This window comes from Erythrolamprus reginae, chromosome 1 (assembly GCF_031021105.1).
Source record: "Erythrolamprus reginae isolate rEryReg1 chromosome 1, rEryReg1.hap1, whole genome shotgun sequence".
Lineage (NCBI taxonomy): Eukaryota > Metazoa > Chordata > Lepidosauria > Squamata > Dipsadidae > Erythrolamprus > Erythrolamprus reginae.
In genome coordinates this window covers 71,923,245-71,937,637 of record NC_091950.1, presented here as the reverse complement: position 1 = coordinate 71,937,637, position 14,393 = coordinate 71,923,245, and the positions used below count along the sequence as shown (strand labels likewise).

At 36.5% G+C, this 14,393-nt stretch overlaps 1 protein-coding gene across 7 annotated transcripts in view; it reads right to left on the bottom strand.

Moving 5' to 3' along the window:
• Positions 1–14,393, bottom strand: part of RALGAPA1 (Ral GTPase activating protein catalytic subunit alpha 1) — a 141,094-nt gene that overhangs the window by 93,712 nt on the left and 32,989 nt on the right. For 4 of the 7 annotated variants that reach the window (XM_070755479.1, XM_070755460.1, XM_070755496.1 and 1 more), the window contains exon 17: positions 10,548–10,688. The exons of the other annotated variants lie outside the window; for them this stretch is intronic. In XM_070755479.1, the coding sequence (XP_070611580.1) occupies positions 10,548–10,688 (141 nt within the window). The remainder of the gene's footprint in view (positions 1–10,547; positions 10,689–14,393) is intronic. 7 annotated transcript variants of the gene reach the window in all.

Below are 14,393 nucleotides of genomic sequence, written 5' to 3'. Positions count from 1 at the left end.
TTGGGAGCTTTGAGAGGACCCTAGGCACACCGAGGCACGGTAGAATAGTGCCAGTGGGGCTGCCAATGGCTAAAGGTCAGTTTAGCCAGTCGAAGAAACCTCCTTTGGACTAGTTTTAATGCCTCCAAAATGGCCACTGAAATTCATGCGCCTGGAAGCAGGGCTATTGCTGGAGACGTGCTTGTCTAATGGGGAAGGTGCCCAAAGTCCACCAATGATCGCAGAGGCCGGAATTGACAGGGCACGGTGGCGACAAACCAACTACTGCCGAGCATCCCAAGGACTTGCCGCCTTGAATTGTCCCTTAAAGGCCACTTTTTTTTAAAAAAAGGATAGGGAATAATTAGGAGTGGCAGATATGAAAAGAATAAACCTGAATCCAGAAGTTCTGATGTCCAGGAATGGTTTTGCTAGAGAGATAATTGCCGAGACGACTGTTTCAGATCTGACTGAGTCGGAAACTGGGGCATGTGCAGTGAGGCATTAAGGAGTGGGCAAAAAAACATAGACTCAGTAACTGTCCGGATCAGACTGTAGCAACCTATTCATGGACTATTTCGCAACTTTACTGAGGAAATAGGTTCATTCCAAACACAAGCCCTTCAGAAACTATTGTTTATTACAGTATATCTATAATAGAACAAAAAAAGAGGATTTTTTTTAAAAAAAACCAACAACTACGAGAAGAAATTTTCAGCAATTGGTAACATTTGTGTCATCTCCTCTGAACTCAAAAATTAAGCCAGTTTGAATGTGGTTAATACCTGCATAGGTAAATCTCGGGGAATTCCAAAGATGCAGGTTAAACTAAAAAGGAAGAAAAAACCTTCCTGGAAGAAAAGCAACAACAAATCAGTTCTGCACTGTTGCTAGGAAAACTATACAGTGACGGGAGGAACAAAGGTCAATGTGGAGTCTTTAGCTTTCTTAATGAATGTTTCCTTTTTCAAAAATGTCAGTCTTTACTTCGTTGAATGAAATAGTATTATCATCACTGTTTCTAATTAGTTTCATAATCATGTCCCAAGCCAGGTCCTAGGCACCACTGACAATTTATTTCAAAATAATATACTTTCCAAAATTGTTTCCTGCTACAGCCACAATGATGGAAGAGATTGTTTCATTTATGAGTTCTTTTGTAGAAAGAACCTTGGAAAAATGGAAGGCTGAGTTAACCCAGAGTTTTGTCAGGATCGAACTCCTGGTTGTGAGACCAGTTTGCCTGCAGTATTGCATTCTAACAATTATGCCACTAGGCTCAGTGTTTTGGGAACAAAAATACCTATAAAAGTTGCATTTGTTGAAAAGGAGTCAGTGATTTCTGTAAGGATAATTCTTGACTCACTAACCTTTTAAGCATTTATTTGCTTAATCTTTAGTATATATATATTTTTAATCTGATAAAATATCTCACCAAATGCTCCTGAATAAACCTAGCAACTATGGGACAGAGGATCTGACAGGCTTAAAACTAACCAAAGAACAGGAATCAATGGGAAATAGTGGACTGTTCAAAATGAGAGGTGCTTAAGGAGAGGCTTCCAGGAATCATTGTTGAGACCAATAATTTTTAATTTATTTATAAATCATCTGGACTTGTACATTACTATAAGTTTCTAAAAGATAACTCCCAATCAGAGAATGGGCTCAAGATGACAAATGTAGTTTAATGTAAACTAGTGCAAATGAATGCATAATTGCACAAAATCTCATTAGCATATACTACTAGTGCGATCTAAACTGGCATTCAGTCATTAATAAATAGATTTGAGGCAACTTAAAAATGTCTCTCATTTAGAATTACTGTAAGGACTGAGATTGGGGATAAATGGTGGGTGGATAGGAACTAGTGAATGCCAGGTTAAAATGGGCCACAATTTGAATTGCTTAAGGTCAACAGGCAGTTTTTAGAAACAGTCCTTGACATACAACGATTTGTGACTAAAGTTACCACAGCACTGTAAAAAAGTGACTTTATGACCTGTTCTCACTCATAAGAGCAGCATCCCCATGGTTATGTGATCAAAATCCAGATACTTGGCACTTGGCATGTATTGTGATAGTCAATAGAAGAAGCCAGATTATTTTTGATCGATTGATTCACTTAACAACTGCTGTGATTCACTTAAGATGTGGCAAGAATGGTAATAAAAAGGTGGAAAACTTATTTAATAACTATCTTACTTAGCAAAGGAAATGGTTTACCTCAATTAGGGTTGTAGGTTGAGGACAACCTGATTTAACTGAGGAAGGTGAGAACAAGAAGCATACAAGTTAAATCTTCAGAATAGATATATCAGTTTCTAATTGCTTTTCTAAAAGGTCAAGAGAGCTTTTTTAAGAATTATGATTTCCTACTAACTTTGGGCATGTGGTCTGGCAATTATTAGAAGAGGAACTGAAAATATAACACCTCAAGAGACTAGCACCTTTATTTAATTATTTTAAGACTGCACTTGGCAGTTCTCTGTGCAATTAGAATCACCATACTTGAAGATTACAGTATTATAGTGCCTGGAAAAAAGCGACCATAAATGATGAGGAGATGAGAGCAATTGGCTTATAAGGAAGGGGTTTTAGCTTGGAGCAAATAAGAAGTGGTGTGACAGGTATATAAGATTTGGTATACAGACCTAGATAGATAAATTAATTCAACACTCATAACAAGAAGTACTTCTTTATGTAATGCAATTTAGAAAGGGAATTTCATACATTCATGGCAGATCAGGTTACCAAAGCTGACTATTCCTAATATTTTGTATTATCTCTGAAACCAGCAATAGTATTATATAATATAGATTAGATTTATTGGATTTATATGCCGCCCCTCTCCGCAGACTATAGATAACAAGTTTTCAGGAACAGCAATGAATAATGATTAATACCCTCTTTATCATATTTATGAGTTCCCTGTATATACTAGTATGTGAATGGTGGGCTAATTGGTTAACTTAATTTAATTTAATTTATTAGATTTATAAGCCACCCTTCTCCAAAATGGACTCAGGGTGGCTGAGTCAATACTAATTGCAATAAAAAATATTTAGTTACACAGCCTAATTTCCTGATTTGATTATAAAACAGCTTTCTGTTTCTCTAATTTCATGGAAGCTTTTGAAAGGAAGATCTTTGTTTCAGTTCAAGCTTCCAGTCACTTTAGAAGTAGGTGTGTATTCATGGTAAATTCTTTTATGCAATGAGATTTTGGATTAAACCTTTATGGTTCTTCTCAATACTGTGTTAAAGTATTTCTAACTTTGTATGTTAATTAATTCAATTAACTATTGTTAATTGAATGGTTCCGTTATAAAATAGTCTGCTTCATTCTTAGATATGGAATAAGATATTTTTGAACAGCTCTGGAATTGCCTTCACGCAACCGGATCAGCATAGGTCTCTCTTAGTGTTCACATAGTGTTTTAGATCCTTATTTGGTATTGGAACTCTATTTGCTATATTACTTAGGTCAAGAGATTAGCTTCCCAATTCTTCCATATAAGTATCAATAAGGTTTTTTCATCAGGGTTTCTGTATTTGATAAAAAATCTTCAATACTTTAATTAACAATTACTTGAAACAATTCTTGAAGATTAAATAAATTTAGAGCAAAAGTTTCAGAAGAAGAGAAAACAGACCTAGAACAATAAGGATCTTTGTTACCCAACATCTAATTACCAATACATATTATTCCAATAATATTTCTTTTTCCAGCAGTATTAACTTCCATACTATCTTCCTCTCTATTAAAGTTGGCAAATGCTTTAGGTTCATCTCAAAAACATTATCAAAAACATGCCATTCGTTACAGTATACTAGTAGTATATTGTAATAGGATATAAATAGTATATACTAGGAGTAATCACATTATTTCCTAGGATAACATGGCAGATATGTAGGGCAGCTACATGTCCTCGGGAAATATTGTATACGGTTACTTTAAAGCAGGGGTTAAGGTTGTGCCACAGCATTCACTGAAACATCTGTTTGGAATTGAATCTAAGCTATTGCAATACTCTATTGTAGACAAGTAGAAAAGATACAGTCACACACTAATATACACATGAGATATTTTAGTGATGTTATCTATAATTATATAAGTCCAATAAGATCTTTATGACACTAGTGCTTTGGAAACATTTTCAAAAGCCAAACATAATTTATTCAAAAATATAATGCATAGCACTGTATTAGCTCAATTATTACTAGTAATTCTTTTTTTGCATTTGGTTACGTGCAATAGGATTTTGAAAAAAAATATTTCTGAAATTCTTAGCTGCTGTACTAAAGTTAATGAGTACATGCTTGATTAAACAAATAAAATAAAATAAATAAAAATCCTAAACAAACTATTTGCAGAGCATGCTACAAGAAGATAATTCTAATTTTTTAGAGGTGGGTTTTCTATCTTGACTTTATCTTAAAAGAAGACAGCATTTAATAACTTTCCAACTCAAAAAAACAAAACAAAAACAAGGAATAAAATCCAACATGGGGCAACTTGTAGAAAGTTTCTACCAATATGTGCTTAGTGGCTGACTCCCTCTCTCCTCTACTCTTAACTCGTTTAAGGTGGAAAAAAAATCTAAGAAAAGAAGCCAATCAGCTGAAATGGAGAAGAAAAGGATATGTGAGCAAAAGTAAGTTCACACTAGATGTGGATCAAGAAATTTATATTAGCTTTTGCAACCATGATCAACATTAGCTGAAATGAAACAGCAGGTAAGAAAATGGCAAAATATTAAGGCTATGTACAATGAACGTTTGTAAAAGTGAATTTGATTTTTCTTCACAGGACAAAAATTACGTATGTATACCATGATTTAATAACTTAACTGAAGAAGAAATTACCATAGCAGATAGGAAAAAAAGATGGTGAAATCCATAAATGACTTTAAATAGATGACTGCAATGAGATGATCCAACTTACAGTTATTTATTGGTAAGTGTACAGAGCTATTTAGTGTAAGCTTACAAAACATCAGTTACTGAGACAGCACAAAGCAATCCCTCGGTTAAGAATAAGTTTTGTTTCTAACTTGAATTTATATATGTTAGAACTTGTACTTACAAATGGACTGCCTATTATTAAAAATGATGGATAACACTCTGCTTCCCCAAACCGACAAACTCCCGAAGCCACGCAATGTCTTAATGAACTGCTGAAAACCACTGAAAACAAAAACTGTATTATCAAAAACCCATGACTTCCATGGCTCATACAGTCACAGTGTAGGTTCAACAGGCCATCAGTTGAGGAAGGACAATGCCATCTTCCCCTTTTAGGAATAGACAGCCAGTTCATACCGTGTTTCCCCGAAAGTAAGACAGTGTTTTACTTTCTTTTTACCCCCAAAAGCCCCACTATGTCTTACTTTCGGGGTATGTCTTACATTGGGAAAAAATTGAAAGGGTCGCGTTCCCGAAGGCATCTCCCCAGAGTCCAGAAGGGCAGCCGCGGGACAGGAGCCTCGTGAGCCCTTTTCCAAGTTCAACCTCAGGGCTCCAAGCGGCGTGCACGCATGGAGCCACAGACGCGTGTCGGGGAAGCGTGTGTCTGGAGGGGAGGAGCCGCTCTGCGCAGTTGGGCAGCCCCACCTGCCTGCCGGAAAGGAGGCGGGCGAAGGAGGGCGCAGCTCCAGCCGCTCGCCTCGGAGCTGGTCGGCCTCGCTGGCCGCTTGCAGCCGAGCCTCGGCAGGACTGTGTTGCTGGGACGAGCGCCTTCGCTGCAAGCTGCCGCCCGCTCGGCTCGCTTCGGACCAGCGCCGTCCTTCGCTTTGCCAAGCCGGGGAAGAGGCGGTGGCGCCGCGGCGAGGCGAAGGGCGCGCGGGGAGCTTGGAAGCGACGTCATCGGGCTCCCCCCCGGCAATACCCCCGTGTTTCCCCGAAAGTAAGACATATGTCTCACTTTCGGGGTACGGCTTATATTAGCCGACCCCCCTGAAACCCCCGATACGTCTTACAATCAGGGGTGTCTTACTATCGGGGAAACAGGGTATGTACAGGTTGTCTCTAAGTTGGATGTTCCTAACCTGGGATCTCCCTGTACTGATAGGATTGTAATACCTGTTGTGGTTAGCTCTGGCCCAGCTCCTGCCCCAAGGAATGTGCAGGTGGATGTGGGGGAAACATCCACATGCCGCAGGCCTGTTTTGCTCCCGATGGAATCTGCCGACGAAGCACCCTCTGACCAAGGAAGTGTGAGTGACAGGGAAGAGGGGAGTTTGGCAGACAGCCCAGGAGGAGATCAATCATCTGTATCATCCTTGGATTCTGAACAAGAATTAATGACACATCCACGCATGCGTAGAGTGATGCAAAGGAGACGACAACTGAAGGATTATTACAAGAGAAAATCAGGCCACCTGTGGTTGGGTGGGGCTGCTGTAATTAGTGCTATAGATAAAAGTGCAACCTGATGTTTTAGCCTCATGGCAGTTTATCTGAGTCATTGTTTCAAGATCGTGGTTTTTGTGCTGTTCAAGATTGTGTGTGGACTCTCTGGACTTTAGAATTGGACTCAATTTCACAGTTATTGGGTGAGCAATTGGATTGCATTTAACCTGTGCTTTGTGTGTACCAGAAAATCCCTTTGACATTTAAAAAGGGAGCTGTTTGTTTTTCTGTTTATAAAAGCTTTTGGGTTTTTCTTTTATTGTGTGGTGTGTGTCTTCCTGGACTAATTACCCTGTAATTACGGGCGGTTGAAACACGCCGGCAGAACAAATACCTAACCTGGAAATTATTCTCTTTGGACATGTCATTCTACTTGAATCGACTGCTACTAATTTATTTTTCTATTAGCTAAATACCCATGCTTCTCTATGAAACTATGTGATGGGGCTTGATAAATTGACACGTAAAACTTGAAAATTAAAGAGTAGTTAAAAAAGGGACTGTATTATTTTGTTAGAGATGGTAAACTAAGTTTCTGTTACAGATGAAGATATTATTTGCATAGCATGGACTTTCAATTCCTCCCTCAGATGAATTGCAAAGGACCTCTCCGTAAACAACATTCCTGGTTTTGCTCTCTAGCTAGAGAATGAACAGGATGTTAGGTGAACTGACTCTGGACTATTCCACATAGAACTGGCAATGGGAGAAACAGGCATTGTTTCTTGCTTGTGTTTTCCTAACCACATCTGTAAATTTTTTCCTGCATTATTTGCCTCTTTTCTTTTAACTGGTGTTACAGGAGAAGGAACAGATTTGTCTGAACTGAAGAGGAAAATAAGGAGGGGAAATCTGTCTCTGCCTACCAGCTTCCACTGGGATTGATCTAGTTAGCATCCTGTTAGTGTGTGAGAGAGTTGAGGGGTGTTTGGAAACTCAAACAATATTTGCTGTGTCAGCAAGGAGGAGATAGGAAGGAGTCTGTGCATGACTTAGCTCATCTCTTTTGTAATAAAGCTGCTTGCTGTTGTCAAAGCAAAAGCGAAACTGAAACTCCTGTGTTTATGTTTTGCATTTGGATCAGATTTCTTTTCAGGTGAGGAGGGGGGAGTAGAACTTCTTATCATGATAGAAACATAGAAGATTGACGGCAGATAAAGACCTTATGGTCCATCTAGTCTACCCTTATACTATTTCCTGCATTTTATCTTAGGATGGATATATGTTTATACAAGGCATGTTTAAATTCAGTTACTGTGGATTTACCAACCATGTCTGCTGGAAGTTTGTTCCAAGAATCAACTATTCTTTTAGTAAAATAATATTTTCTCATGTTGCTTCTGATCTTTTCCCAACTAAACTCAGATTGTTCCCCCTTCTTCTTGTGTTCACTTTCCTATTAAAAACCCTTGTAAGTGAGGTCTACAGAACTGAATACACTATTCCAAATGTACAGACGCCTCCAGGAATATCAACCCTATTGCACACTTTAGAGTCATCAGCAAATAGGCAAACCTTCCCTATCAAACCTTTCCCTATGTCACTCACAAACATATTAAAAAGAATAGGACCCAGAACAGACCCTTGTGCACAGTATCTGCTCAGAATACTCGCCATGAACAACAACCCTCTGATATCTACTCTTCAGCCAGCTGCAAATCCACTGAACTATCCAGAATTCAGTCCAATGTTCACTAATGTGTCATTGTCTTCTGAGAAAACTGAACATAAGTAGCTATTTAAATGGTCAGCGACTTCCTTATTCCCATCAATTAATGTACTATCCCCAGTACTAAGCTTTGTGATGCTGCAGTTTTTCTTCTTCCTATCACTAATATATCTGAATAAGGTTTTATCCTCCTTCTTTACAGATTTGACAATTTCTTCTTCTTTTGAGGCTTTAGCAGCATATATTATCTGTTTCACCTCCTTCTGTCTCATTTTATACACCTCTCTGTTAGCTGTACTTCCAGACACTTTATACCTCCTATAGGCAGACATTTTTTCATTGACTATAGCCCTTACATCATTATGAAACCATAGTGGTTTCTTCTTCCTTTTACCTTTAGTTATTTGCCTTACATACAGTCCAGTGGCTTTTAGGATGGCCTTTTTTAATACAGTCCACATAGAAGAAACGGAAGACAGCGATATATTAATCCAGAAATACAACAGATCAATATAAAACAATCTGACTTCCTGCTTTTATATTTGAGCAAAGTGCTCCTCCGGGTCTACTCCTTGAAGGTGTAAAGCGGCCACAGATAAAACCCCATATGAGCTGCTTAGAGCTTTTCTGGACATTTTTTCAGTATACTCAGAAGGTTTCTCCAGATCAAATATCTAATCTAATGATTTACTGATCCCAACTAGTTCTGCTGATTGAAATTGAAGGCTAGTTTATTAATAAATATGCATTAAAAATACATCTTCTACAAAAAACACATAATTGAAATTGATATTGACAGACCAAATTTTATTTTAAATCCTAGAGGCCCTGATGCTTTTTATAAAGGAATTTAATATTTTTTAAAATAATACTACAGTAATATCAAGGAATTCTGAAACTCTATTCAAATTTCAGATCTATCATTAAACCTTAATAAATTTATTTGCCTAGTTCTTATATAGCACAAGGGGGATGCATACGAATTATCAGCAGACTTGGATTTATAATTTACAGAAGTAACAAAAAATATATATGAGAAAATAAAATAAACTGGAATAAAAAGCTCATGAATATTTTAATGAAAACATAATAGGAATGGAATATTTTGGAAGACAACATGAATATTATATGAAACTTTATGCAGTATTCCAGCTGAAACAGTTTTGCTTGCCTCCACCAATTCTACCCCTAATGCTTAAAAATGAATAGAATGACTAAACATGGATTATTATTATTAATGAAAAGAATGACTAAACATGGATTATTATTATTAAACCCAACATTTTGGGTGACTGAACCCATTTGAAATTTTAAGATATTACTGTAAACAACCACATAAAATGGCTATCAGTAGTTGCTAAAACTGTAGGCAGGGCTGGTTACAAAACTGTTATTTAGGGCAAGGCAAACAAATAACATTTTTGCCTATTACACAAAAGCAGTTTTCCAAAATTATCTTTATCACTTTAACTATTTTTTCTAGTCAGGTTAGAAGAACTCTAAACACAGCACTATGCTGAAGATACAGTTTTATTTCCTAAGAGTGCACTGCCATCTATGTGATTATCAAAGACATACTGTACTGAACTAAAGTTTATTTTGAAGTTGCTTCACAGCCTATCAATTTCTTGTCTATTTATAAATTTCAATTAGAAGAATCTAAAATCAGACAAGGAAGGGACTTTGGTAATGTTAAAATAGAATTTAAATTGTCTTTTTCTATAGTAAGAAATATATAATTCAGGATAGCTGAATTAGAATAATGGACCGATATTCAAAATTCAGAGGCTTTAAGAAATAAATCAGAGTTGCTTCAGAAATTATCAACAGTGTGAAACATGTCAAACTATTTAGCACTTAACATAAAACGCAGGGATGTAGATTAAAAATTAGTACAAAATGGCTTACTGAGTCCATAAAAAATTTCATCAGATGGTAATTGATATCATTACTACAGTAATAGTATCAGTTTAAAACACTGCTTTAAAAGCCAGCAATAAATTATTAGTTCTTATTTTCCTATAAAGTTATTTGTACAATATTTAGTAAAACAACTCTCATACTCATTTAGTAATAATTGTGCACCTCCTGCCATATTTCCCTAATTATAATAAGCAAAAGCCATGTCAGAAAATAAATCAAAATAATAAACAGCAATTACAGTTTATCAAACAGTATGTTGAAAATTCCTCAACATTTCTTTGTTCAAAAATAAAACTTATTTCAAAAATATTTGAATCAAAACAATTTTTAAAATGCAGAGGCAGAAAATTTGCACTTTGAATAGCAATTGGCACAGCGCTAGCTTCTCACAGTATCAAAATGAGCCGAAAATACAGCATGTCGTCAAATAGCTGCATCTCCGTTAGTTTCTTCCCACCCCTAAATGTTTTACTTTGAAAAAGTACTGATTTTGCAGATTTTTGAAAGCAGAAGGATTAAAAAAGTGGAAAGGGAGTGCAGAAATTAGCAGAGGTGGCACTACCTGAAAGCTCATCAGAAAGGGGAGTGAGAACAATATCAGGCAAGAAGGGTTTGGAAGGATGGATCAGGACAGGAGCACTTTTAGCACTGCGTATATAGGCTGATGGCAGAGCACATTCACCAATGGATCGGCTTCTCATGGCTTTAAAAAAGGAAAAGAAAGAAGTGGGGAAGGAAAAAAAAGAAGAGTGACTATAATGGAAGATTGTGTCACAGAAAAAGCAGCAACAGAGAAAACAAAGATAAAAGGAAGAAAAATTAAATTAAAACATTTCAGCACGGCAGATATTGGCAGAGCTGTAAGGAAAAAATAATCAGTGGGCACATAAAACAGTTTTGTATTCATTTCTTTCAATGCAAGACAAACAGTAACACTTATATTTTCATAAGTACAAAAACCCTCAGTATTCAAAGTAAAACACTGACAGACCAATGTTATACATGTATTTAGAACTAAATCCCCAAATTGAAGCAAATTTACTCCCATGAAAATTTGTGTACAATTGAAGCTTCAAATGATCTATTTTTCATTCCATCAGGGTTTGAAAAATATTGTCATAAACATCATGTAAGAGAAGAAAGCATTGTCCTATAACTACCTTGATTTTCTGTTTTGATTATTTTTTAAAACAACTATTTCTCATAGTATATCTAAGGTGCTTTTACTTAATGCTAGAAGTTTGTGGGTAACGATTTTGACAGTTTTAGGAATAAAAAAATACCTGCGACTACATCTAAAATTGTTTCCTTTGGCAATCAAAATAATTCTCTGAATTGCTTCATTGGTTCTAAAATTCTGTTGAAACATTACAATTTAAAACAAGCCACAAGAAATTACAAGATGTGCCTTGTAACTGGAAACATTAAGAGACAAAAAGAAAAAAAACACAAAATGAAACCTCAACTTTCTGCTTAATTTTTTAATCTAAATTACCATTTTTTTGCCTTAACGAAGCAAATTTGAATATTGTTTTTAAAATTAATTTTTTAATGAAATAGAAAGAAAAAATATTAAATTCAAAAGAAATAAATGTTATATTGAAATGTCTGATCTGTTCCATATTATAGCAAGATTTACCTTTTTAAAGCTAAATATAATAGAGCCATTTAGAACCCTGTTCACCAAATCCTCAACAATTTATAAAATACTACTTAAAAATCCATAGACATGTCTTAAAAACATCTTATATGCTGTTTATAGCTGTCTGGATTCATCTGTCACTGTGCATAAGATTCAACTTTTAGCAGCTTTGCTGTTCAGTCATTTAGTCATGTCCAACTCTTCTTGACTCCATGGTCCACAACATGCCAGGCCCTCCTGTCCTACACTGTCTCCAGGAGTTTGCCCACATTCACGTTCATTTTTAGTAGCATGTATAAGCAAATACTTAAAGAATGACACTTCATAGGAAAAAGCCAAAATAAAAGTCTGGTTCCTTATGTTCCCAAACTGAGCAAAAAATGCATGCAAATTTTAAAAACCTTTCCCTAAACTCTCGGGAAAACAAAAATCAAGATTCAATTTGTAATCTCTTTATAACCTATTTGATATATTTTTCTTGACAAATTGAATTTTGACTAATACTCCAGATACTAGAACTAGTACCATTCTATTTTTAATAGAAATCTAAAGTAAAAAAATTGAAGGGGTCTTATTAAGTATCTTTCTGACTAACACAAATGTAAGTTTCCCATGAACTAGCATTATAATTATTTAAAATGCAATACATTCTCATTTTTATGATATCTGATATCATTCTTAAAGCTAAAATGTCCCATGTTCCAACTGGAGCTGGTAATCAGATTTATTATTTATAACTCTAGTCCTTCTCTTCCAGAAGAAAAAAAGTTGAACTGATCAAATTTATTTCTCTGATTGCTGGAGGCAATTAAGGAAGATTATTAAGATTTGGTATAAGTACAAATCTGTAGAGTGATTTTTTATTATGATTGTTCTTTATTTATTTTATTTCATATCATATTTTCATTGTGATTCTGTGTCTTGCCATAATTTGTATCCTGTTTTTCATTTTCATATAGTTCTAGATATCCAGTGGATCCAAAGTAAGCAAAGTAACAAAAATCAATTTTGCTAACACCACAAGTCACTATAAATATCTGATATGTACTCTCAGGTTGAAAAGATACAAACAGGAGTATATGAGGAACAATTCACAGATCAGCTATTTCTTAAATAGTAACTGAATTTCTACCTGTCATAAAGCAATAAATATTTTTACCTTATATAAATATCTTTTTAAATGAGAAACTCTCTTTGAATAACCTACTAGGATTTAAACTTATAATAAAGATGCTGCCTAGTAAGTTTTAAATAATATTGTCCTGAAATCTGAAAAATAGTACTTGATTTAGGAATAACTGGCAAATTGAACAGTAGAATACATAATAATTATGCAGTTCTGAGATAATTTTATATCAGTGAAATATTTTTCTCTTGGGCTGACCAGAACTTTTCAAGAAATGAACTGCAAAAATACTTCCCCAAAACAAATGAAAATGATAAACTTGGAACAAGTCTTTCTTTCTTTGTTTGTTTATGTTATCTGGTGGAAAATGCAAATGGAATGTTTTGTTTTTATTTTTTTATGATAAGGGACTATTTTAAGATAGCATAATAGCAAGCATTTTAAAATATTAAAATATTTTAATGAAAATTTCTAGTTTTTCATTAATTGTTCAAGCCGAACATTACAAAAAAAACAACAACCAAAACCTGCCGAATTCTGAACCATACATTTAGTTGAGAATGAATGGGAGAAAACAGGAAATGGGGTTACGACATATATTATTTTTCCAAATTATAAATAACCGGGTAAGAAATATTCATATATTGCTATTAGCCTTTGTTTTCTGAAGGAATTCCTCAGATCTATGTAACAGGAAGACCTTTTAGGAAAATATAGCTCCATATCAAGGGACTATCATTCTTGTACATAGAAACAAATTACACAGGAAAATGCAAGAAACACAATGGATTTTTTCAATATATTGTTATTTTCACAAAATAAAGAACTCAGTCCTTTGTTCACTGGCTTGCTTTCTCTTACTGACTTTAGAGCTAGATATTGATATACTCCCTTCTACTGGGCTTCAAAGTAATGCAAGTGAGACACAGCTTATATTTATTATCTTATTAATATAAGGTACTGTATTAATATATTAGGTATTATCTTATTAATGACTGCAAAGGGTTCTAAAATGAACACTCCATTGAACTGATTTTGTGGGGAAATAATCAAGATTTTAAAAAAATATTACACCAACACTGAAAAATCTAGCTTGTGGCACATGACATGAAACAGCCATTACAGTGGTCCCTCGATCATCGCGAGGGTTCCGTTCCAGGACCCCTCGCGATGATCGATTTGTCGCGAAGTAGCGGTGCGGAAGTAAAAACACCATCTGCGCATGCGCAGATGGTATTTTTATTTCCACCGCAGCAGCGAGGAGCCGAAGATTGGGTTTCCCCGCCGCCTCGCTGCTGCTGCTTGTCCGTGCGCGTGCCGCCCGCCCCCCCCCCCCGCGCTGTTGCTGGGGCCGCTTCTCAGCTGAGAAGCGGCCCTGGGGTTTCCCCGCGCGCGCGCGTGCCGCCCGCCCCCCCCGCGCTGTTGCTGGGGCCGCTTCTCAGCTGAGAAGCGGCCCTGGGGTTTCCCCGCGCGCGCGCGCGCGCCGCCCGCCCCCCCGCGCTGTTGCTGGGGCCGCTTCTCAGCTGAGAAGCGGCCCTGGGGTTTCCCCGCGCGCGCGCGCGCGCCGCCCGCCCCCCCGCGCTGTTGCTGGGGCCGCTTCTCAGCTGAGAAGCGGCCCTGGGGTTTCCCCGCGCGCACGC